Below are 23,928 nucleotides of genomic sequence, written 5' to 3'. Positions count from 1 at the left end.
GTGTATGAGAGCCTGTTTTCCTATGCCTTTATCAACCTATTTAATTTTTGTCAATTAGATTATCCCACTTCCCGCCAAAAGACAAAATAAGATAGAGCTTTATTAGTTTAACTTGTATTTTGTACTTTTCTTTTCACATTTATTGGCTATTGATCTTTTTTATTTCAACTGCCTTTTTATCTGCTTTGTTCGTTTTACTGTTGAGTTGTTAATATTCTTCTTACTGATTTTATTATTCACTTTGTAAATAATAGGAACAGTCAAATATATACAATATAATTCAAATACACATAATAAAGTTACAATTTTGCCGTAAATGGAACCATTCTCTACAAGTTTGAATTCTGTCTTGTTACCTTTTCTTCATCATATAGTATAGTGTGGATGTTTTTCTTTGTCATCATTTCTGGATGGCGTGATCCTTTTCAAAGGCTTCACAGTGTCTGGGTATACCATTTTTTTAACCTCCTAGTGTTCCTTTGGTTGATTTTTTTTCCTTACTCTAAATACTACTACAGTGAACATTCTCACACATGTATCTTTATTATTTGTCTCCTTATTTCCTTACAATATATTCCTAGAAGTCTAGTTGAAACGTTGTGTGCATTAAAAATGTGACATATTTGTTTCTAGACTTGTTTCTAGGAAAGTTGGAACAGTTTACACACATACCAAAAGTGTCTCAGATGGGCCTTAATACTTAAGGATGTGGAATAGATGAGCTCTACAGTCCTTCTAATACTTGAAGTCTTGAAACTGTTAGCATGTAGTATGTTTGTACATAGTCACATCTTCAGTTTGTTTATTCAAAAGATGCAATAAAGAATTTTGGGAATACATATCTCTCTAGGACTGCAGTTCATATACTGAATTATATTCATAGCAAGGAAAGGTTAAAGCATATCCACAACCTGTAAATACATAGTGGCATAAATCTGATTCAAAGTTACTGTATATTAATAGGAGAAATACTTCTCAAATAATTTATATACAAGATGCTTCTAAACAAGAATTTCTAATTAATTTTTTCATAGTCTAAAGCCACAATTATTTTAAGCATATGGCATTAATTCTGTTACATTCTTTTGTGGTTAATGCTTTTATTTTCCCCTTCTTCATAGTATAAAAGATGAAGAGGAACAGATGTGTCCTATTTGCTTGTTGGGCATGCTTGATGAAGAAAGTCTTACAGTGTGTGAAGATGGCTGCAGGAACAAGCTGCACCACCACTGCATGTCAATTTGTATGTGGCTCTTTTTCTCCCTGTGCAATTTATTACTCAGCATGGTTACTTTATGAGCTAACTATATTATTTAGGATTTTAACATGGCCTTTGCTGAGACTGGTGAGAGAAGAAAAGTATAACTAGGCCCTGTGTGAAGTTTTCAACAAATAGGAGTTTAGGATCTCTTAGGAGATGAGCTGTGTAAGCAAAGAAATGTTATGAAGTGTGACACGTGCTAATGGAAGGCGTGCACAGAATTAGAAACAGTTCTGATCTGAAAGGTGCACGTAGAGGAAAGGAGGTGGAAGAAGGGCTGGGCAGGCCTTCCAGAGAGGGTAACATCAAAGCAGGGTTTGGAATAACATTACCAGGTTATGAAGTGGGCAGTGTTTTGAAAAACAGTCAACAAAATACATGTTATATAACTAATAAAATAGCATTTGCAAAAATATTATGAGCCTCAGGATAATTTAACCTTCTGTGTTTGCCTGCTTTTACGTAAACATTATAGAATTTTTTGAGGTTCCTTCCATATAAATCCTATACTAGCCATTATGAACAATTATTACATAAATACTTCATGTTAAACATTTATAAGTTTTTTTTTCCATAATTTTTCAGGGGCAGAAGAATGTAGAAGAAACAGAGAACCTTTAATATGTCCCCTTTGTAGGTCTAAGTGGAGATCCCATGATTTCTACAGGTAACAGTTATGAATTAATGATTTGGATATGTTTAATAAAGAATAAAAATGCTCTCAAAGTGTTATTTAAGTCTGTTCATTACTTTTATCAAGCTTTGTTTACTTTTCATTTAGCCACGAGTTGTCAAGTCCTGTGGATTCCCCTTCTTCCCTGCGAGCTGCACAGCAGCAGACCACACAACAGCATCCTTTGGCTGGATCACAACGAAGGAATCAAGAGAGCAATTTCAACCTGACTCATTATGGAACTCAGCACATCCCTCCTGCTTATAAAGATTTAGCTGAGCCATGGATTCAGGTAAGTAGCTCTTGTTCTTCATTTCTCAGAGTCATTTTTAGACTAATTAATGTAGTTGTCTCCCCAGTTGCTTGTAATTTAAGGAAGTACTTTTGCTTGCCTCCATCATGGCTCTTATTCCACTGAAAATTTTAATTTTACCTTTGGTGTTAATACTGTGCCAGTTATTATAGAGCTTAAACTTCAAAAATTCTTTGTAATCTCACCTCCCATCTCTAGAAACATCTTTCTAAACTAACAGACATAAAAGGTTATTCAGGGATAGACACTAGAACCATTTGTTTCATCCTGCCAAGAATTTGTCATTTTTTTTTTATTTGTTGCCATTTAAACCCAGTTTCTCCTATTCATATTCTCATGGCATATGTTAGGTACCTTAGTAATTGCTGAGTGGATAAATAAGAAAAAATATGTGGTATTTACCTTATATTAGTCATTTTTATTTGTATGAACAGCTTCCGTTACTTTACCTTTTCTTCAAAAGCTTTTTCATCCTTAATAAATCAGAATTTCAGTTGGTTGGTTGGTTGGTTGGATTCTAATGATTTTCTTTGTTGTTATCTGCTTAGTCCATTGTTTTTTAAAATGTGGAATCCAAAACCAGACAACATCTCCAGTAGATTATAGTGAAGTAATATGTTTTTGATAATCTGGTAAATTCTATTAAATTTGTAAACAGACACAATAACTCATTAAGATTGTGCATCAGTAGGAGTTATCTACTTCTTCTTTTTGTGACCATTATAGTCCTGAAGCTTTTGAATTCTCTTTTCTTAGCATGTTAACCTAATAGGAATATAATAAAAGTTATAAACTTAATAAATACATTATTTATTTTATCTAGTTCATTAATAGTATTTAACATAAGGCCCTCCCCTGCCTCTTCATGAGTCCGCAAGAAAACTCTCAAGTTGATGTTGAGCTGCTGGATGCCATTTTTTCAAGGCAGTGGTCTAGTTTGTTTTGCTTAAGTTTTAGGTTGGACTAGGCTATATAGTCCTTGTTTTTTTTTTAATTAGGAATATCATATAACACATAATTAAGATTTAGTGATATGCTATTTAATAGTGTCGGTGTAATAAACTCACTATATTCTAATTGATTCACTCTCCTTTACTCTCAGTTTTAAAACAGAACACATAAAAAATATGTCATGATTTGTTTTCCCCAAATTGTGTTTAATCATCTCTAACATTCAGAAATTTTTTATATGATATGTTATCTTAGATGCTAGGTTTACTTCTAGCTACCTGGCCCGTGATGTCAAAACCATGCACCCTTTCTTTTCATTAGGGACTCTCTGGCTCTGTAGGTGTGGAGATGATGACTATAGTGACATGCACTTAATTATAAGTGTTCATTGCCCTTTGCTGAGTTGAACACAGTGTTTCTCTTTAGTCTTGATTTTTCCACTCCATTCATTATGCTGTTTCTAGTTAACCAAAGGAGGCTCTGACTTACTACTATCATTGCTAAGAGAAGTACTCTTATCTCTTGAACACCTGCCCCAGTGCCTTTCTTGATTTGGCTTTTTTTAATCTTCAGTTTTTTCTCTGTAAATTACCTTAACACAGATACAGATTTGAGGTTCTTCACATATATGTTTATTTTGTTTTGTGGTAAGCACAGGAGTACAGAAATACATACATATCCATCTAATTACATACTGGTGTTCACTCTTAGTTTTACTTGAGCTAATAAATGTTAAGGACTTCTGATAATTACCAGTTAAACTTGAGTATGTCCATAAGGACACATTTGAAAATTGTATACTGTGGAGAAGATTTAAGAAGTGTCCAATTCTCCTTTAGTAACCAAAAATCATACTTAATTCAAAACACTAGTTTTTCTTCACATTGAATTCATTTTGTTTGTTTGATTATAGGTATTTGGAATGGAACTCGTTGGCTGCTTATTTTCTAGAAACTGGAATGTAAGAGAGATGGCTCTCAGACGTCTTTCCCACGATGTTAGTGGGGCTCTGCTGTTGGCGAATGGGGAGAGCACTGGAAATTCCGGGAGCAGCGGTGGAAGCAGCCCGAGTGCTGGAGCCGCCAGCGGGTCCTCCCAGACCAGTATCTCAGGAGATGTGGTGGAGGCATGCTGCAGCGTGTTATCAATGGTCTGTGGTGACCCTGTCTACAAAGTGTACGTTGCTGCTTTAGTAAGTAGCTTTATTCTATAACCACAGCATTATGGGTTTGCTTAGGGTTTTTTTTTTCCTGACAGTTTGCAGATGTCATTTTTAAGATTCAGTAAATCTACTTTACCTAATTTAATTTTGGAAAATCCAAATTTTGTTATTCCATAATCCCAGGAAATTGCAATTTTCCATTTAGTCTCTTCATTTGGATTTTACTTATTTTAATCTGGTCACGTTTTTTTATATGCTATTTACTTGACTCTAAAGTAGCAATAGCTTGCTGTTCATATCTTTACATTTGCCTTATGTTATACATGACCAAGTTAAAAATCCTTTATGGGATAGCAAAGTAACCAAAGTTACTTTGATTTTAATTTGATATTAGTAGACATTAAGAAGAACTGATTTTTAATAAACATTATTGTGTGGAAATTCAGAAGCCTTTTCACAAAAGATAACTCCATGACATAGGGGTTGTTTTTCTAGTTTAACCTGTTAGAAGTTGTCTGAGAGTGAGATGGAATGACAAGGAGGCTGCTCTGTTTGTAATTTTGTAGGCTCCATTATGAGTGTATGTATCTTTAGAACAGGGTTTCTCAACATCAGCACTTATTGACATTGAGACAGATGATTATTAGTTGGGGGTAGGGGTGCTGTCGTATGCATTGTAAGATGTTCAGCAGTATGTACCCTGGTCTATACCCACTAGATACCAGTGGCCACCCTCTCCTCCTCTTAGTCTTGACAACCAACAGTGTCTCCAGGCATTGCTGGAAGTCTCTTGAGGGTCAAAACTGCCCCCAGTTCAGAACCACTGCTGTAGAATAATTCTTATCGGGTCTGTTTTTAAAATCCATTCATCTCTCTGCTTCCACTCTTAATCTTTTTCTAATTCATCCTATAATAACTATGCCTAGCAAATCTTCTTCTTGAAAGGTAGTGTAGCATAGTGGTTATGAACATTGGTTTGGAGTCGAAATTGAGCGACCTCATAATTTATCATCCCAAGTGGGATACTTGAATAATCTGCTAGTTAAACTGGGACTAGCCTAGGCAGTCTGGATGTATGGTCAAAATCAGACCTGGACTCAAATTCTGGTTCTCCAGTTTGCTAGCAGTGTAACTTTAGGACTCTTAAACTTTAGCTTTCCCACCTATAAAATAATGAAAATATTTTTCTCTTAGGTTTGAAATGAGATTGTATAGAAACGTCTAACCATAATGTCGAGTAGATTGTGAGAACATTGAATACAGTAACCATCATTATTCCTTGAATGCCACTTAATTCCCCAGTCAGAAACCTTTAGAGGTTTGTTTCTTCAGCAGCATTTCCTAAAGCATACTGTGTAGAAGTGTGGTCGCATTATGGAAAGTTCCTTGAAGAAAGAGTTCTGTGTTCGTCAAAATTGGTGCACACTGAATTACATGAGGTTAAATGGGTCTGTTCGTTGAAAAGCTTCTAGGAACCTTCATAAGTTAACATACATTGGATATCTGATCATGATGTAAGATGCGTTATTCCCAAATTTATCTTACCATGGTCTGTTTTCTCATGTAGCATCTTGAGGGACCAGCATACTATAGAATACAGACCAGAATACTGTAAAACAAAGTTCTTGGCTCAACTTTTTACCTCTTTCTTCTTACTATTTTCCAACACAAACCTTCAGACATGCCTGACTGTTCAATATAAATGCCTTACTATCTGGTTATTATCAAGTTCAGATGGTTTCCCAGTGCGTTTGTGAGCTGCTAGAGTGCAGGGACTCTGTGAATGATACTGTATTCTGATTCCTCTACAATTATTTAGTGTGCCAGGCACAGTGGCGGCAGCCATGGTTCCTGCCTTAGAGCTCTCCCTTCTCTTTCTCCCTTCCCTCTTGCCCTTCTTTGTTTTCCCTTCCCCTCCCTCCCCATATATAATTTTTTGCTGAACCATTTGAAAGTTATGTGCAGGCATCATGACATTTCAGTTCAAATACTTTGGCATGTATCTCTTAAGAACAAATGCCTTCTGTGTAACCACAATGCAGTCAGCAAACGCTGAAAATTTAGCATTAATAACAATATTATTATGTACTATAAAGTCCATATTCAGATTTCACCAGTTTTTCCAGTAATGTCTTTTTTTTCTTTTAGGATCCAATCCAGAATCTCGCATTGCATTTAGTTATGCCCCTTAATCTCTTCCCATCTGTGACAATCCCTCAGTCTTTCCTTGTCTTTTGTAGACCTGGACACTTTTGAAGTGTATTGGCCAGTTATTTTGAAGAATGTCCCTCAATTTGGGTTTATCTGGTATTTTCTCATGGTTATATTATGCATTTTTTGCAAGAATACCAGAGGTGATGTGCCCTTCTCAGTGCATCGTTACCAGGGGTGCATTGTGTCAGTGTGTCTTATTATTGGTGATGCCATCCTTCATCACTTGCTTAAGGTGACGTCTACTGGATACTGTAAAATTACTATTAATAAATGTCTTGGGGGAGATACTTTGAGACTATGCAAATATCCTGTTTCTCTTCACAGATTTTAGCATTTCTCAGTAGATCTTGCCTACAGCAATGATTACTGTGGTGTCCTAATGATAACCTATTTCCCTTATTCCTTCTGTATTAATTAATTGTAATTCTTCTATAAAGATGATCTGTCTCTTCTCCCCCATTTATGTATTTATTCAGGTTTTTTATTTCTATCACCATAGACTCATGGGTGTTTATTTTATTCTATGGGTTATAATTCAGTACTATCATCATTTACTTTGTCGCCCAAATTATTCCAGCTTTAGCCATTGGGACCTTTTTCAGGTTGGCTCCTTTTCTCATTTTCTTTTTAAAATAACTTTCTATTTTGAAATTAATCCAGACTTTTAAAAATTACAGAAATAGTTGAGAGTTCCTTTCTACCTTATCTATTTATTCAATTTTTTATTTGTCTCAGTATCAACCCATGGATTCTTATTTTATTTTTCGGTTATAATCTATTCCTTTCATTATTTTATTGGGTTGGCCAAAAAGTTTGGTCAGGTTTTCCATAACATCTTTCCATAACACTTTATGACCGAACTTTTTGGCCAACCCAGTAGTTCTCAAATTGTCTCAGATTAGGCCATTGTCTCTGATGCTTTTTAAATGTAGTTAAACTGACTTTCAGTTTTTTTCCCCCAGAAAACGTTGAGAGCCATGCTAGTATATACTCCTTGCCATAGTTTGGCAGAAAGAATCAAACTTCAGAGACTTCTCCGGCCAGTTGTAGATACCATCCTAGTCAAGTGTGCAGACGTCAATAGGTAAGGCCCTATTAATGAACTGCTTCAAACTCTTCTGTCCTAAAAGCCTAGCACAGAGCCTCACACCTAGTGAGTATTTGATACATACTTATTATTGAGGCTTTGAATATTGTTTTCTAATGTAAGATTTGAAATTAACAGTATAACATTTAAAGCTCTTAAGTACTAGGAAGAAGAACTAATGGTAAGTAAAAACCAGGCTAACAAACTGCATGGACCCCCACATTATTGTATTGTGATTGATTCTCTTTTATTTTAAAGTAATGTTCTTAAAACTGAAGTCCAGTTGATAAGAACGATAGCTGATATATGAGGTGTAATCTCACTTTAGAGAATGAGTTGCACAGGATAGAAACCAATAAAACCATCATACATGCTTTGCATTATTAGGACCAAAACCAAAACCAAACCCTGTTCCATTATTTTCTTTGTGATGGAATTTTACACTAATTGTGACAGTTTATGTCAAATAACAACAACAATTCCATATATCCCTGCAATATCCTTAAAAGTAAGCAAGGAACAGAAATAGCCCTAATTGGAGGTACAAAGATGTGAGGTAGAGAAATGAGAAATGAGGGAAAGTGAGCACAAGCTATGCTTTTACTAGACCGCTGGTTCTCTCTCTCTTTTTTCCCCTTTCCATAAGTGGGAGGAAAAGACCACTTTTCATATAATAAGCATAGCTACAGTAAACACTTTGACAATTCTCATCTCTTCGTGTCCCAGCAGATCTCAGGTGTAAGAAGCATTGACTCTCCCTTGGTTTGCCTCTGCCATTACCTCCTTTTGGCGCTCTTCCAGTCCAACTTTGTATTGCTCCCTAAGTCACAGGATATAGTCTGTAGAGGGTCTTAAAAATTAAGCATTTAACTTTGACTTGTTTGTCATCTCATGAAGTCTATCTTTTGCCTCCATTGTTTCTCTACACAAGCCTACAGATTGTATTAGAGGTTTTCTTGTTGCTTAGAGAGAATACTATAAAATCTGAAAAAAATTAACAAGTAATTTGCAAAAAAAAAAAAAAAAAAATCATGTCATTTCTTAATATTATAATAGCTTGTTTGGTTTTTTTTCCCGAGAATTTCAATGCTTTTATGGCATTTGTTTTGTTGTCGACTTTCTGAAATTCTAAAGTTAGGTTGTTTACCTGGTCACTTGAATGATTGAACATCATAAGAAATATGCTAAAGAGATTTTATGATATTTAGAAGTCACTCTGGCTATATAAAGAGAATATAAAAGTTTTGGATGGAAAGATTTTGTTTTTAATTCGGGAGTTCTTAGTGAAAATTCAGAAATCACGTCTGAGTCTTCTTTCTTATTTTAACAAGATATAATAAAAATAAGCCTTTTATCTGTTTGATATTTAAATTAATACTTGCTTTGTGAGAGCCAGTAGTGAAGAGTCTGTGCTTTACGTAGAGGATACGGTAACATTTATGAAATTAGACCTAATAATAAATATTATTACTTATAGTGACATTATTAATGCAGTTTTAGTGGTAGAGAAGCAAACACTCCTAAAAACATTTTTTCCCACCTTTTCACAAGGCATTACATTACTACGCTCCTTCAATATATATTTTATCCAAGATTCCAGTCTGATGTTGCTTCCTTTCGTTTTTAGTCGTACAAGTCAGCTGTCTATATCAACGCTCTTGGAATTGTGCAAAGGCCAAGCAGGAGAGTTGGCAGTTGGCAGAGAAATACTTAAAGCTGGTAATAACTTTTTACTTAAAATTAATATAGCATGTTTTGTCATTTTCCGTAGGCAATCTAATCTCAAAATCTCTAATAGGGCAGTTACAGGATTTTGAAGTAATTTTGTAAATTGACTCAGTCAGCTAACATTAGAAATAAGAATTAATCTAAAGGAGAAATTCTTGAAATTAACGTAATTCAGAGTATTTTTATTAACCTTAAACCATTTGATGTTTTGTTTTAGATTTTAATATCACTATTTTTCAATTATTTTTACTTTCCTTTTTGTAGGATCCATTGGTATTGGTGGTGTTGATTATGTCTTAAATTGTATTCTTGGAAACCAAACTGAATCGAACAACTGGCAAGAAATCCTGGGCCGCCTTTGTCTCATAGACAGACTGCTGTTGGAATTTCCTGCTGAATTTTACCCTCATATTGTCAGTACTGATGTTTCACAAGCTGAGCCTGTTGAAGTCAGGTAATTTTTCTTCTGAAATATATTTCTTTTCCTCTTCTTCACTACCCCATTCCACCTCCCCCCCACACCCATCGAAGAAGGATACATTTTAGATTCATTAGAGACTCAGAAATTATAGGTTACTAATATCTTAATATTTGATTGACAAACACCTGAAGTCTAAGCTATTTAAAAATTTATAGATCCTGTATACTGAAGTGATTTTTTTTTTTAATGTAAAAGCTGTACATTAGTACTGTTTCCTTTACTCGTATATATTTTGTAGTAATTTTAACTTGTTTCATGATGGAATGTGTTTTTTCTTCCAGGTATAAGCAGCTGCTGTCCCTCCTAACCTTTGCTTTGCAGTCCATTGATAATTCCCACTCAATGGTTGGTAAACTCTCCCGGAGGATATATTTGAGTTCTGCAAGAATGGTTACTGCCGTGCCCCATGTATTTTCAAAACTGTTAGAAATGCTGAATGCTTCCAGTTCCAGTCATCATACCAGGATGCGTCGTCGTTTAATGGCTATTGCAGATGAAGTAGAAATTGCTGAGGCCATCCAGCTGGGCATAGAAGACACTTTGGATGGTCGACATGACAGCTTTTTGCAGGCATCTGTCCCTAACAGCTATCCAGAAGCCACAGAGAACAGTTCCACTGAGCGCATAGACCATTTAGAGAAAACTGGAAAAGGATTGTGTGCTACAAAATTGAGTGCCAGTTCAGAGGACATTTCTGACCGACTGGCCAGCATTTCAGTAGGACTTCCCAGTTCAACAACAATGGAGCGACCAAAGCCAATGGTTCAAACAAAAGGCAGACCCCACAGTCAGTGTTTGAACTCCTCTCTATCTCATCATTCCCAATTAATGTTCCCACCCTTGTCAAGTCCATCTGCCCCATCTGTACCACCTGGCACCGTAACAGATGTCTCTAAGCACAGACCTCAGGGATTTGTTCCCTGCAAAATACCTTCTGCATCTCCTCAAACACAGCGCAAGTTTTCTCTACAGTTCCAGAGAAACTCTTCTGAAAACAAAGACTCAGAGAAACTCTCCCCTATCTTTACTCAGTCAAGACCCCTGCCCTCCAGTAATATACACAGGCCAAAGCCATCCCGACCTACCCCAAGTAATACAAGTAAACAGGGAGATGCCTCAGAAAACAGCATGGCACTTGATTTGAACGGTAGTTCCAAGTGTGATGGCAGCTTTGGCAGCAGCAGCAATAGCAGTAATGCTGTTATACCTAGTGACGAGACAGTGTTCACCCCCGCAGAGGAGAGATGCAGATTAGATGTCAGTACAGAGCTCAACTCCAGTATTGAGGACCTTCTTGAAGCATCTATGCCTTCAAGTGACACAACGGTAACTTTTAAGTCAGAAGTTGCTGTGCTCTCTCCTGAAAAGGATGAAAATGATGATACCTACAAAGATGATATGAATCATAATCAAAAGTGCAAAGAAAAGATGGAAGCTGAAGAAGAAGAAGCTTTAGCAATTGCCATGGCAATGTCAGCATCTCAGGATGCCCTCCCCATAGTTCCTCAACTACAGGTTGAAAATGGAGAAGATGTCATCATTATTCAACAAGATGTAAGTATAGAGTCCTTAAAGGTTAGGGAGTTTCCTTGGATCATGCTAAAATCAAACTGATTCAGAAATACGGCTTTTAACATGTTAACTGTTAGAAGCAGGTTTTTCACATAGAATTAATTATACAGCAGTTTTAGTATCATTTAAACAGAAATAGTCATTGCCTATTTCAGAGGCACTTCTGATTGATTCTACAGTGGTGATCACTTATGCATTTGACATTGGTCACCAACACTGTCTGTTCAGAGGTCAAGTTTATAGGTGATTTGGGAAGCCAGACTGAACAAGAGTAGTATTTTGCCAGGCTTCACAAACTCTTACTCTTTTAACTTAACAGTAAAAAGATTGCTTTCATTTTATATGTAGACACCAGAGACTCTACCAGGACATACCAAAGCAAAACAACCTTACAGAGAAGACACTGAATGGCTGAAAGGTCAGCAGATAGGCCTTGGAGCATTTTCTTCTTGTTATCAGGCTCAGGATGTGGGAACTGGAACTTTAATGGCTGTTAAACAGGTAAATATCTAGTGAGCATATAAATGATTAAAATCATAAAAATGAAAAATGAGCAAATAAAGGATATAATCCCCATGTGTATATATTTTGGTTTTTTAAGTTTTCAGGAGCGTAAATTTCAAAGTAGTTGTTGCCAAAGCACCAAAAGCATTATGAGTTCTGTTTGAAAGTTGAAGCATGAATATTGTCACATATGCTTCATCAAGATGAGCCTTATAAAGGCTGTGGTTTTTGTTTGCAATTTTTTATATTTATTAGAGGTATGGTTTTATACTCCCTTCAGCAGAGTTACTGGTGCAGTGTCATCTTGGGATTTCTGTGGCTTATTTTTTATAATGAGCATGCTTATCAAGATGTGACAGTAGTTGGGAATTCCCTGGCAGTCCAGTGGTTAGGACTTGGCACTCTTACTGCCGAGGGGCCCGGGTTTGATCCCTGGTTGGGGAACTAAGATCCCACAAACCGCGTGGCACAGCCACAGTAAAGGTTTCATTTTTAAGTCATGTTGGTTCTTATGATTGGGCTTTTCTCATTTCTTAGTCTGTCTTCAAACAGTTTTTTTTTTTTAAATAAATTTATTTATTTATTTTATTGGCTGTGTTGGGTCTTTTTTGCTGTGTGTGGGCTTTCTTTTTAGTTGCAGTGAGTGGGGGCCACTCTTTGCTGTGGTGTGTGGGCTCCTCATTGCCGTGGCTTCTCTTGTTGCAGAACACAGGCTCTAGGCACGTGGGCCTCAGTTGTTGCAGCACATGGGCTCAACAGTTGTGGCTCACGGGCTCCAAAGTGCAGGCTCAGTAGTTGTGGCACGCAGGCTTAGTTGCTCCGTGGCATGTGGGATCTCCCTGGAGCAGGGATCGAACCCGTGTCCCCTGCATTGGCAGGTGGATTCTCAACCACTGCGCCACCTAGGAAGCCCTGTCTTCAGACAGTTTTGAAAGATTGGCTGTGTCCCAATCTTTAATCATCTTCTGATATTTTACTGCTGCTTGTTAGGTTCTTGTTATCTAAAAGAGTTTGACTTGGTTTTGTATAAAGTATCTACATTGCATCCGTGAGCATAAATGCCTTCTACTGTTGATATGTAAGCTAATTTGGGTTTGTCAATTTTAGATCAGATTGTTAGTGAAAATTATAAATAGAAACTCATCAGAACTCAAAACTTCATAAATGTTTTTATTAAAATAGGTGACGTATGTCAGAAATACATCTTCCGAGCAAGAAGAAGTAGTAGAAGCATTAAGAGAAGAGATAAGAATGATGAGCCATCTGAATCATCCAAACATCATTAGGATGTTGGGCGCCACGTGTGAGAAGAGCAATTATAATCTCTTCATTGAATGGATGGCAGGTATATTCATGTTTTGAATTACAAATAATAATACATAGATTTAACACTTGCTTGATATTAAATTTAGGAAAAACAGTTTAATGAACACTTATTTTTATTAAATAGTTTAGATTTCTAAAAGTAAATTGCCCCAACATAGTAGTATAAACTATAAATATTTTGTCTTTCATTTAAATATAAATAGAATATTCATTACCTCTACCTTTTAAACTTTTTCAGCGTGTCTCTTACAATGATTGGGTGCCACTGTTTTATAGGAGCAATTTTTTTAAACCTGCTATGATAAGATCCGTATTTGTCCAGTTGGCCATCATTAATTGGACAGATTTAGGAAATATTTTAACATAACAATATAAAAATAAAATTAATTAAGATACAGCTTTAAAAACTTACAGGTAAACTAGCACTGAAGCATAAAGTTGAACCTTGTCATCTACTTGAACAAATAGAGACTGAGTTTTATTTTGTATTGTACAGTGTATACAGTAAAGTAAATGACTTGGATGCAATGAATACATAAGTGCTTGGTTTAACTTCTTAGATTTTTTTTGTGTTTGAAGAGTGTATTTCTATTTACCGATCAGTTCTTTAGTACATTCTCTGATGCTGGTTGTAGGTGGATTGATGGTTGTATATAGGTTGACTAATATAAACACTTTTGGATGAGGCTTACTGAGTTTGTGACTTGTCCCAGGTCAGAACTGGTAAATAGTAGGATATGAAGCCTAATTCTGGGTCTTCTGGCTCTTCCTATCCTTTTTACTTTCTGTTAAATAACATGTTACCACGGTTTACTTTAAGTCATTAAGAAAGGCACTTTGTATATCCTGGTCAAAAAGACAGAGAGGTGAATCGTACACATGAGAAATAGTTCCATCCAAAATTGTTAACTTTTAAAGCTTTCTGAAATCTTGACCTTCCAGAAAACCAATTCATGAGGGTTCCATGAAAATGTCTCCTAATTGGTAGGTTTTAAGATTACTGGAATGTGTTAGTTTTTAAACCAGTTTCGCTTCTGATATAGATGATAAATTTAGTATTTCAGATGTGAATGGGAGCTCATGTGGTACAAGCTTATATAACCAAAGTGTAATATAAACAATTCTAAATTTGGCTTAAGTTTATGATAAATTATTATTATTATGTTTAGGGGGATCTGTGGCTCATTTGCTCAGTAAATATGGAGCCTTCAGGGAATCAGTAGTTATTAACTATACTGAACAATTACTTCGTGGCCTTTCATATCTCCATGAAAACCAGATCATTCACAGAGATGTCAAAGGTAAGAATGCTTTTAGTTATTATCTTCTTATCAATAAGTAGAAAACAGATGTAATTTTAAAACTTAGACCTTTGTTGATAGTTTCTAACTTGAGATCAACTATGGGATTGTTTCTCCTGAGTAACTCAAATCACTAGAATGATCAGAAGTGAAAGGAACTTCCAGGGTGATATATCCTTCCTTCCTCAGGCTGTGATTTTCCCACAGTCTTACTGCTAATCGACGGCAAACCAGGTACAGAATCCCGGTCTCTGATTCCCCTGTCTTCGTCTCATGATGTGCTGCCTACCCAAAGGTTCCTGTTCCTGGCTTTACTTAAAATAACTGGGATATTGTAAACTACTTATAAGAAAAATCCTTTCAGAACCTTTTGCAGTTTGGTTTCTTAAGAGTGACTTTGGGGAATTCCCTGGCAGTCCCAGTGGTTAGGACTCTGCTTTCACTGCTGGGGCCCAGGTTCGATCCCTGGCTGGAGAACTAAGATCCTGCAAGCTGCGTGGTGGGGAGGGGGGGTGGGGGGAAAAGCAGCTTTGGTTTCCTGAAGAATGGATGCCTTTAGGATTTGACATAACACATTCAAGTAACTTTATAATGTTAATCTTTTATTAAGCTATAATTATGAAATTACAGTATAACGTCTGAATTGGTCTAGGTCAGTATGTTTCAAGAGAACTTTGTCTTACAGTGTAAACTACACTAAAATTTGAACTTTGAGGAAAGATTTTGTTAGGAATCATTATAGTAAAGGTTTAACACTTACTATTTGTATAAAGTTTTATGAAATCTCTGCTTTTGTTCCTTATGCTTTGATGCTTTGTCCTATTTTCCCTCTGAGTGAGGCTTTGGATTTTATTTTACATTGCAAAGATCTATGTGCCTTTACTAATGAAGTGAATTGAGAGGGAGAGTGGATTTCTCTGACGTGTAGTCTACTTTTTTTTTTGTCGTCCTATTTCATTAGTATCTTACTGAGTTTTCAATCTGTTCGTTTTTAACATATACGGTCATTTGCTGTTTTTGTTGACAGGTGCCAATTTGCTAATTGACAGCACAGGTCAGAGACTGAGAATTGCTGATTTTGGAGCTGCAGCCAGGTTGGCATCAAAAGGAACTGGTGCAGGAGAGTTTCAGGGACAGTTATTGGGGACAATTGCATTTATGGCACCTGAGGTGAGAAGCAGCTTTGAGTGTGATGAAAGAAAATATTTTGGAGTTCTGTGTTGACAGCATTACACCAAATAATTTTGCACTGTTATCCACTGTGTGCTTACTAACTAGAAGTCCTTGGCCCTAAAACTAAGGTTTTAATGATATCCTTGATTTCATACCCTAAATCCCTGCCTTTCTATATAGCCTTAATGCAAATGTATTAAAACCTATTTGTAGCAAAGAATTACTGGGTGATTTATAGTAGTTGTTTTCTAATAAACCCAAAGTACATATAATCGCTATTCTGAACTCGGCCCTTTTCTGTTGTGTTCAAAACTCTTCACATCCATACATAGTGATTATTAGTTGTCCTCTTTGCCCTGTAGTTTACTAAGCGTATTGAGGTGACTTTGAAATTCTATGATATAACTCTCTTTCAGAATCTCACAATTCTCCAAAATATTTTTGTGACACATAGGAGATTAGGCTTGTTAATGAAATAAATGAGACATCATGTAGTCTGTGGAATTGCTCTTTGTACCCTTGTTTTGCTCTGAAGTAAAAAAAAGTAGAATCCATAACTACAGAATGGCTTTCTCTTTTTCTAATGAGTCATATTGCCAAATTAACTCTCTGCTTTATTTTAGGTCCTAAGAGGTCAGCAGTATGGTAGGAGCTGTGATGTATGGAGTGTTGGCTGTGCTATTATAGAAATGGCTTGTGCTAAACCACCTTGGAATGCAGAAAAACACTCCAATCATCTTGCTTTGATATTTAAGGTAATCGTAAGATAAAAATTACTTCTTTCTGCTAAAATTGGCAGAAGGCAAATTTTCATGAGTTCTCCTTCACTAATCAGTCTAACATGAAGGCATATCTTCCTTGAAATAAATACATGTGTATATATCTCCAGGAATTGATATGGTGTGGTGAATGTTGGCAGCGTGAATGGTCAGTTCTCATTATTCACAGTAGTCATGCTCTATCAAGTCACTGTGAATATTGAATTAGCAAATGCTGAGTCATTGGTCCTGGGTGAAATATGTGCATATATACAGGATGCATATATAGAGGTTACGAAATACATACACATGCACTTCCGTATCAAAAGCTCCAGTCGTGGAGAGCTTTAACACTAGTGTTTTCTCTTACAGATTGCCAGTGCAACTACTGCTCCATCAATCCCTTCACATTTGTCTCCTGGTTTACGAGATGTGGCTCTTCGTTGTTTAGAACTTCAACCTCAGGACAGACCTCCATCAAGAGAGCTACTGAAGCATCCAGTCTTCCGTACCACATGGTAGCCAATTATACAAATAAACTATAATGGAGACAGGATGCTCAGCAAGAGAAAAAAACTTTTGTGGTGAACCACGTTGATCATCTGCTGGCCTTCATGCCACTGCACAGCTATGAACAAGACCAGTGGGGAGCCCTTACCTAAGTATGTGATTGACAAATCATGATCTGTACCTAAGCTCAGTATGCAAATGTCCACACTTTGTGCAGAAACTGTAAACCGTGCCTTTCAAAGAACTGGCCCTAGGTAAACAGGAAAGCAATGAAGTTTGCATGACTAATTCACAGAAGCATAATTTTTTGGAGCACTTTTTCAGCAATATTAGCAGCTGAGGGGCTCAGGATCTGTTTTATTGTTTCAGTTATTCCATTTCACATCATGATCACAAGCAGGGGGTTCTGCAGTTCCGTTTGGGGGGTTTTTGGTTTTTTTGGTCACGGGCTATAAAAATCAGTATCTGCCTCTTTTAGGTCAGACTATGCTATAAGGAGCAGTAAATGTATTTTTAAAAGTTGATACCTTCTTTATGACCCACAATTGACCTTTATTTTTTTTAAATGCCTGGGCAGTTGTGGTTCAATGTGCATTTTACTGTTGGCCCATTCATTTCGTTTTTGGAAATTATGGTTCTGTATTTTCATTTCACCATTTTTGTTTAATATTCAGGGAAAGGTGATCTTTTCAAATCAGAAAAAGAAAAAAGTACAACTAGATGTGAACTAGAGTTTATTAAATATCTTGCTATTGCAAGAGTTTTTTTAAATACAGTTTTAATTTTGTTTGTTTTTAAAATTGGAATATGATTTAAAAAACTACCTTCATTGAGTCAGTCACTGCTCTTCTCATGCAGGTTAAATATAAATTAAGTGAAAATCAACTATTCTCTGTGATGCAGCTCACAACCAAGATCAAGATGACCTTGAAATGTATTTGAATTTTTTTAATGTATCGGTTTCTTTTGTAGGAAACGTCACACCATTTAAGTCTTAACTGTATGTAATAATCCGTCATTCATCATCACCACTGGTAACAACGTTAACTGCTGTTTTCCTTCTGCCATGCGTCATCTCTTTACAGTAGGCCTGGCTGATAGATAGATAATTAATGAAAAATTAACTTCATTACTCAACTACAGGCGAGTGTTTCTAAACAGCAAATTTGCTTTGAACTTGGAAAATGTATTCAGAAAGAAAAGTGAAATTGAATTCATTTACGCACTAATTCCCTGGATTTTGCACATTATCTAATGGTTTTTGTCTGAACTGAATTCAGATGCATGGAATCCTGAAGGAAAATGGCAGCTCTTTTTACCCTTTTTCTGTGAGTCTTTTAAATCAAGTACTGATTAAGTATTTAATACAGCTTTTTGAGATGTCAAGTTTTAACTCTTCAGAAGCCAGTTGAATTGTTGCAGAGTTAAGTAGAATTGGTTATTCTCAAAGACTCAGGATAAACTAAATAAGCTATATAGAGTACATTTTAAATGTACAACATAAATTGGAAGTAAAATAAGTTACAAGATAAGTTTACAGAGATATATTACATATAATTTTTAAAAGACAGTTTTTTTTTTTTATATAATGTGTTTCTTAGTGAAATTTTACATTCCTTTGGTTGGAAGATTGGCAATATTTGAAGAGTTAAAAATAGTACCGAAATGTGAAGTTTGGTAGCTCTAAATGTGTTGTATTTTCTTTTCTTTTTTTTTTTTTGACTACTTAGAATTTTCACAGTTCTAATAAGATTGTTTCCAAGTCTCTCATGTGCAAGCTTTAAAGGATGCACTCTTGCCATTTTATGTACTGGAAGATCATTGGTCAGATTAATACTGTGTCTGACAGAGACGTAAACTGTATAAACTGAGGAACCTCAGCTAATCAGTATTACTTTGTAGATCACCATGCCCACCACATTTCAAACTCAAACTGCCTCTAGATGTCAAAATCCATTGTTTGAGTTTGTTTGCAGTTCCCTCAGCTTGCTGGTAATTGTGGTGTTTTGTTTTTTTGTTTTGTTTTCAATGCAAATGTGATGTAATATTCTTATTTTCTTTGGATCAAAGCTGGACTGAAAATTGTAATGTGTAATTATTTTTGTGTTCTTAATGTTATTTGGTACTCAAGTTGTAAATAACGTCTACTGCTGTTTATTCCAGTTTCTACTACCTCAGGTGTCCTATAGATTTTTCTTCTACCAAAGTTCACTTTCACAATGAAATTATATTTGCTGTATGACTATGATTCCTAAGACTTCCAGGGCTTAAGGGCTAACTTCTATTAGCACCTTACTGTGTAAGCAAATGTTACAAAAAAAAAATCTCTGGGTTAAGAAAATTTGGCTTAAATGTATCCTTTGTTATTTTAAATATATCAAGATATTTTAATTAAAATTTTTACCCCATTGAACCAATTTTATAGTATTTGTACCTATTTTGGTGTTTTGTCTTTATAGTAAATAAAAGTTTTTGAACAAAGGTTGTTACATTTATTTATTGTGAAATAATTTCATACTTACCAAAAAGTTCTAAGAACACCACAAAGCACTGCCAGTATATACCATTTACCCAAAAGCCCCACTCAGGTTTTGCCAGCAGCCCCGTTATTCCCTTTATAGTAAAAGGATCCAAACCAAGATCAGCTTTGCTCTTAGTTATGTTTCTTGAGTCCCATTCAATCCAGAACCATTCCTTATTTCTTCTTTGACTTTCATGACCTTAATTTATTTTATAGCAGTCCCTCAATTTGCGTTTGATGCTTCCCCGTGATTCAATTCAGAGTATGCGTTTGTGACAGGAATATCTCAGAGATGCTGCAGGCAGTGTTCTTTTCAGTGTCTCATGTCAGGAGGCATGCAAAGTCAGGCTGTCCCATTGCTGGTGATATAAACTGTGATCATCTGAGGGGCTTTGCCACTATAAAGTTACTCTTTCCCTTTATAATTAATATCTGCCTTCATAGTAAACATTTTGCAGAGGTGATACTTTGAGACTACATAAATACCTTGCTATTCATCCAACTTTAGCACTCTGCTCTTAGCCTTCTTGCCTGAATTATTACTCTGATGGTTGCCAAATACTGGTTTTCTGGTTCCTGCACTCGTATATTTTATTAATGGGCATTTTGCTATAAGGAAGAGCTTTCTCTTCTTTACTATTCATATTTATTAAAGTGGGTCTGTGGATTCCTATTCAGTGAGGTAAAATCCATTACTGTCAAAACGTATTTGCTCAAGTTGTCACATGTAGCCACTGGGAGCCTCTCAGAGCTAGCTTCTCTATGGACTGACAAGCCACCATTATCCTCTGAACACTTCTATACTTGCAGATCCATCTTGTGTGTCTGCTTCAGCCCTGGCATCAGCCATTTTTCCAAAGAGCCCTGACTCCTTTGGTATTTAAATACGCTCATTGCTCCTCGTTGTCACTGCTCGCAGGCCTCTTGGTAGACAAAGCCAGAATATATATATATATATATATATATATATATATATGTTTTTTTGCATCCATATGTAAAATACACATACATATACCTACCCATACACACTCAAAAACCATGAGTTCACACCAATCTTTCAGTATCAGTCTACCACCACCCAGGTTCATTCAAGCTTTCCCTCTTTCCATATTTGTAACTCCTTTCCTGGACAGTAAGAAACCTGGCTCCCGTTTGCTTCAATGTATTCATTTACTTGCTCAAATTCTCCACCCACCCATGTAGCCCATCTCCTGATCCCCATCAGGCTGCCACCTCACTCAGCAGCCTTCTTAGGTTAAGCTGTTGGGAATGGGAATAAAGATTTATTCACCAGCTACTATTTGTCAGGCATACTTTACAACACAGTGATTATACTCTATTTCACAAATGAGGAAATGAGAGTTTCAATCATTCTGCAGTTCAAGCTGTACCAGGGAGCTCACTTGGCCTGGCCCAGCTTTAGGCTTAGATTGTACCTTGTGGTTGTGTGTTGCGGTTTTCCACTTTCATCCTTTGTACTTCTGCTCAGTAGTCATTTCTCACATGATCCCCCTGCAAGAGAGGTAATGTCAGTGAATGAGTTCAGAAGCCATCTGTGTCTCTACATTTGTTTTAAACTTTCTGTATAACTTGATTTGAAATGTACACCTTTTAAATATGCTCTGGATATTTTTCCTAAAGGGCACACTTAAGTAATTTCAGGAAAATGTTAACTTTGAGAAATGCTTTCTGTTTCAGAGGAATTAGTAAATTAATTCTATTGTTCCTTGATTTTATTTAAATGGTATTAATAGTTTTACAAAATGACCAAATATGCAGGTTAGATGGAATCTAGAAAAATGTTGGGGTATCATCCCATATGGAATGCCAATTAATGCATTTGTGAACTGATATAGTAATTCACTTATTATAAAACAAATGCATGAAATACTGCAGTCGTCGTTGGAGAACATAGTGATGAACAGAAACATGTAAACTGCCATATTTCCATGTCGTGACAAGTTAGGTTTGTTATTTTTTAAATTTCTGCTATAAGCAAAAATCACATGTTGAATTGATATAAAGGAGGAAAAGATGAGCCTTTTAAAGTAGGTGATTATGATGGACTTGGTGACCACAGAGCCTGAGACACCACCTGGGTCATATCTGGCTCTGCAACTTGCAAGTTGTGTAACTCCTGTTTGACTTTCTGAACCTCCATTTCTGCACCTAAAAAAATGAAACCAACAGCTTTGTGAGAAGAGAACCTATGTAACTGGTTTAGAACAGTGCCAGGCACATTGCATGCACACAATATTTGTTTTATGAATGAACAAGTGACCCAAAAGTCACAGACTCAAATGCCTGTGGGGCTAGAAGTGTCCTTAGCAGAGCTTTTGGCTGACCTGAGAGTTCATGCCAAATTCATGTCCAAGGGGGGGGTGCATGGTTGCCATGGTGGAATGAAAAAAGAAAAAACGCCCAGTGTTGCCAAAGCCTCTAAATTTTCAAAAGAAGCTGGAGAGATCTGGATTTTACATGAGATTTCTTGATGTTTACATACTGGAAACTAATTTTAAATTTTTATAAGGGATTGTAGGTTAAACGAAACTCATATGCTTAATCTGGCCTGTGACTAGCTGCTTTTTGACCTCCGACCTAGGTCCAGGCTTATAGAACAAAAAAAGTAGAAAATTAGAGTGAAATCTCAGCTTTGGGAAATTGGATCCAGGACTTTTGTCTTCTGAGATATATGAGATAAGGGGAAAATGGAGATGCTGATTATAGATGCTAGAGAACTAATCTATGAAGAGAAAATTAATGTCTAATTTTATGCACAAATGTGAAATGCTTACCACTAGAGCCTAATTATCATGTAGCAAACCATGCATATGTAGTATTTAAACAGGCCATCACAGTGGTATAGCTAACTCTGCTTCATCTACAATAGGTACTCTGCATGACCTGTGACTAAAGAACTTCAGCCACTACTGAAGCTGGTCCCATCACTTTGCAATCAACCTGGTATTACTATGGCCGTGCCCCATGGCCTTCAGTTCATAGCTTTGCCAAACCTGTAAAGATAAAACTAGGCTAACCCGATGATATAAGAGGCAAAGTCTTCATGCCCCAAAGCTCCTTTTCCCGCAATGCCAAAATTCATATTCGAGTTTATTTTTGAGATAGGTGCGATTTTCCCTTAAAGTCAATTTGCTTAATGTTACAATATCTACTCAGACATACTCAGAGGATGAGGGTCGTAACTAGCATGAAAGGGAAAGAAATGAGGAATGAAAGAAAGAATAATGAGGTATGGGGAAATACTGAAAAATCTTCGGCAGGGAGTAGCATGACCATATTTGTATTTTATAAAGATCACTCTAGCAGTATCATGAAGAAAGAATCAAATGGGGCAGTACAAGAGGCAGAAAGAGTCAGAAGACAACTGCAGTATCTAGATGAAGTATGAGGGGAGAGTGATGTCAGCATCAGGGCAGAATACAATGTCCCTACCAACACTGAATCACGAAGAAAGAAGAAATCAAACAGGCCAATAACAAATAAAGAGACTGAATCAGTAAACAAAAACCTCTCAACAAAGAAAAGCCCAGTACCAGATGGTTTCGCTGGTGAGTTCTACAAAACATTTAAAGAATGCCAATCCTTTTCAAACTCTTCTAGAAAATTGAAGAGGAGGGAACACTCCCAAGCTCATTTTATGAGCCCAGCATTACCCTGATACAAAAGCCAGATAAGGACACTACAAAAAAGAAAACCACAGGCCACAGGTGGTCCAGGATGGCGATGCAGGAAGATCCTGAATTCACCTCCTCCCACAGGCACACCAGATCTACATGTGGAACACTTCTCTCCGCAAAAGACCTGAAAACTGCTGACCAGCTCCTTCACAACAAATGATAAAAGGGCCACATTGAGACAGGCAGAGAAAGTGGTCTCGATAAAACGCCACCCTCAGTGCAGCAACCCACGATCAGGAGGGATGTCAAAAAATGCAGAGCTTCTCCTTGAGGAGTGGGGGGTTTGTGCCCCACATCGGGTCCCCCAACCCTTGAGACCTGCAGTGGAGAGATGAGCCCCCGAAAGATCTGGCTTGGAAAACAGGGTTCACATCCAGGGGACCCAAAGGGCTGTACAGAACTGACACATTGCTCTTAAAGGGCTCACATGCAGACTCACTTGCCCTGGGGACCCGTGTAAAAGCAGTAATTTGAAAAGTGCCTGTTCTCCACTGTGGCTGTAGCAATTTACATTCCCACCAACAAGGTAGCAGGGTTCCTTTTTCTCTGCACCCTCTCTAGCATTTATTTGTAGACTTTTTGATTCTGGTCATTCTGACTGGTGTGAGGTGATACCTCATTGTAGTTTTGATTTGCATTTCTCTAATAATTAGAGATATTGAGATCTTTATATGTGCCTGTTGGGCATCTGTATG

General features: G+C 36.6%; 1 protein-coding gene across 4 annotated transcripts in view; it reads left to right on the top strand.

Moving 5' to 3' along the window:
* The window catches only part of MAP3K1 (mitogen-activated protein kinase kinase kinase 1), a 71,436-nt gene extending 51,945 nt beyond the window's left edge, over positions 1 to 19,491 (top strand). For 3 of the 4 annotated variants that reach the window (XM_057743303.1, XM_057743321.1, XM_057743313.1), the window contains exons 7-20: positions 1,122 to 1,243; positions 1,847 to 1,928; positions 2,043 to 2,226; positions 4,112 to 4,390; positions 7,537 to 7,658; positions 9,289 to 9,380; positions 9,654 to 9,843; positions 10,152 to 11,424; positions 11,791 to 11,943; positions 13,129 to 13,291; positions 14,442 to 14,573; positions 15,601 to 15,743; positions 16,370 to 16,501; positions 16,877 to 19,491. In XM_057743303.1, coding sequence (XP_057599286.1) covers positions 1,122 to 1,243; positions 1,847 to 1,928; positions 2,043 to 2,226; positions 4,112 to 4,390; positions 7,537 to 7,658; positions 9,289 to 9,380; positions 9,654 to 9,843; positions 10,152 to 11,424; positions 11,791 to 11,943; positions 13,129 to 13,291; positions 14,442 to 14,573; positions 15,601 to 15,743; positions 16,370 to 16,501; positions 16,877 to 17,026 — 3,217 coding nt within the window. In that variant the 3' untranslated portion in view covers positions 17,027 to 19,491. The remainder of the gene's footprint in view (positions 1 to 1,121; positions 1,244 to 1,846; positions 1,929 to 2,042; positions 2,227 to 4,111; positions 4,391 to 7,536; positions 7,659 to 9,288; positions 9,381 to 9,653; positions 9,844 to 10,151; positions 11,425 to 11,790; positions 11,944 to 13,128; positions 13,292 to 14,441; positions 14,574 to 15,600; positions 15,744 to 16,369; positions 16,502 to 16,876) is intronic. The other variant, XR_009054844.1, reaches the window with a different exon arrangement.
* The last annotated feature ends 4,437 nt before the right edge of the window (positions 19,492 to 23,928 follow it).

Source organism: Hippopotamus amphibius, chromosome 1, assembly GCF_030028045.1.
Source record: "Hippopotamus amphibius kiboko isolate mHipAmp2 chromosome 1, mHipAmp2.hap2, whole genome shotgun sequence".
NCBI classification, from domain to species: Eukaryota; Metazoa; Chordata; class Mammalia; order Artiodactyla; family Hippopotamidae; genus Hippopotamus; species Hippopotamus amphibius.
Note: the sequence above shows the minus strand (reverse complement) of the source record. Positions and strands in the feature narration are given on the sequence as shown.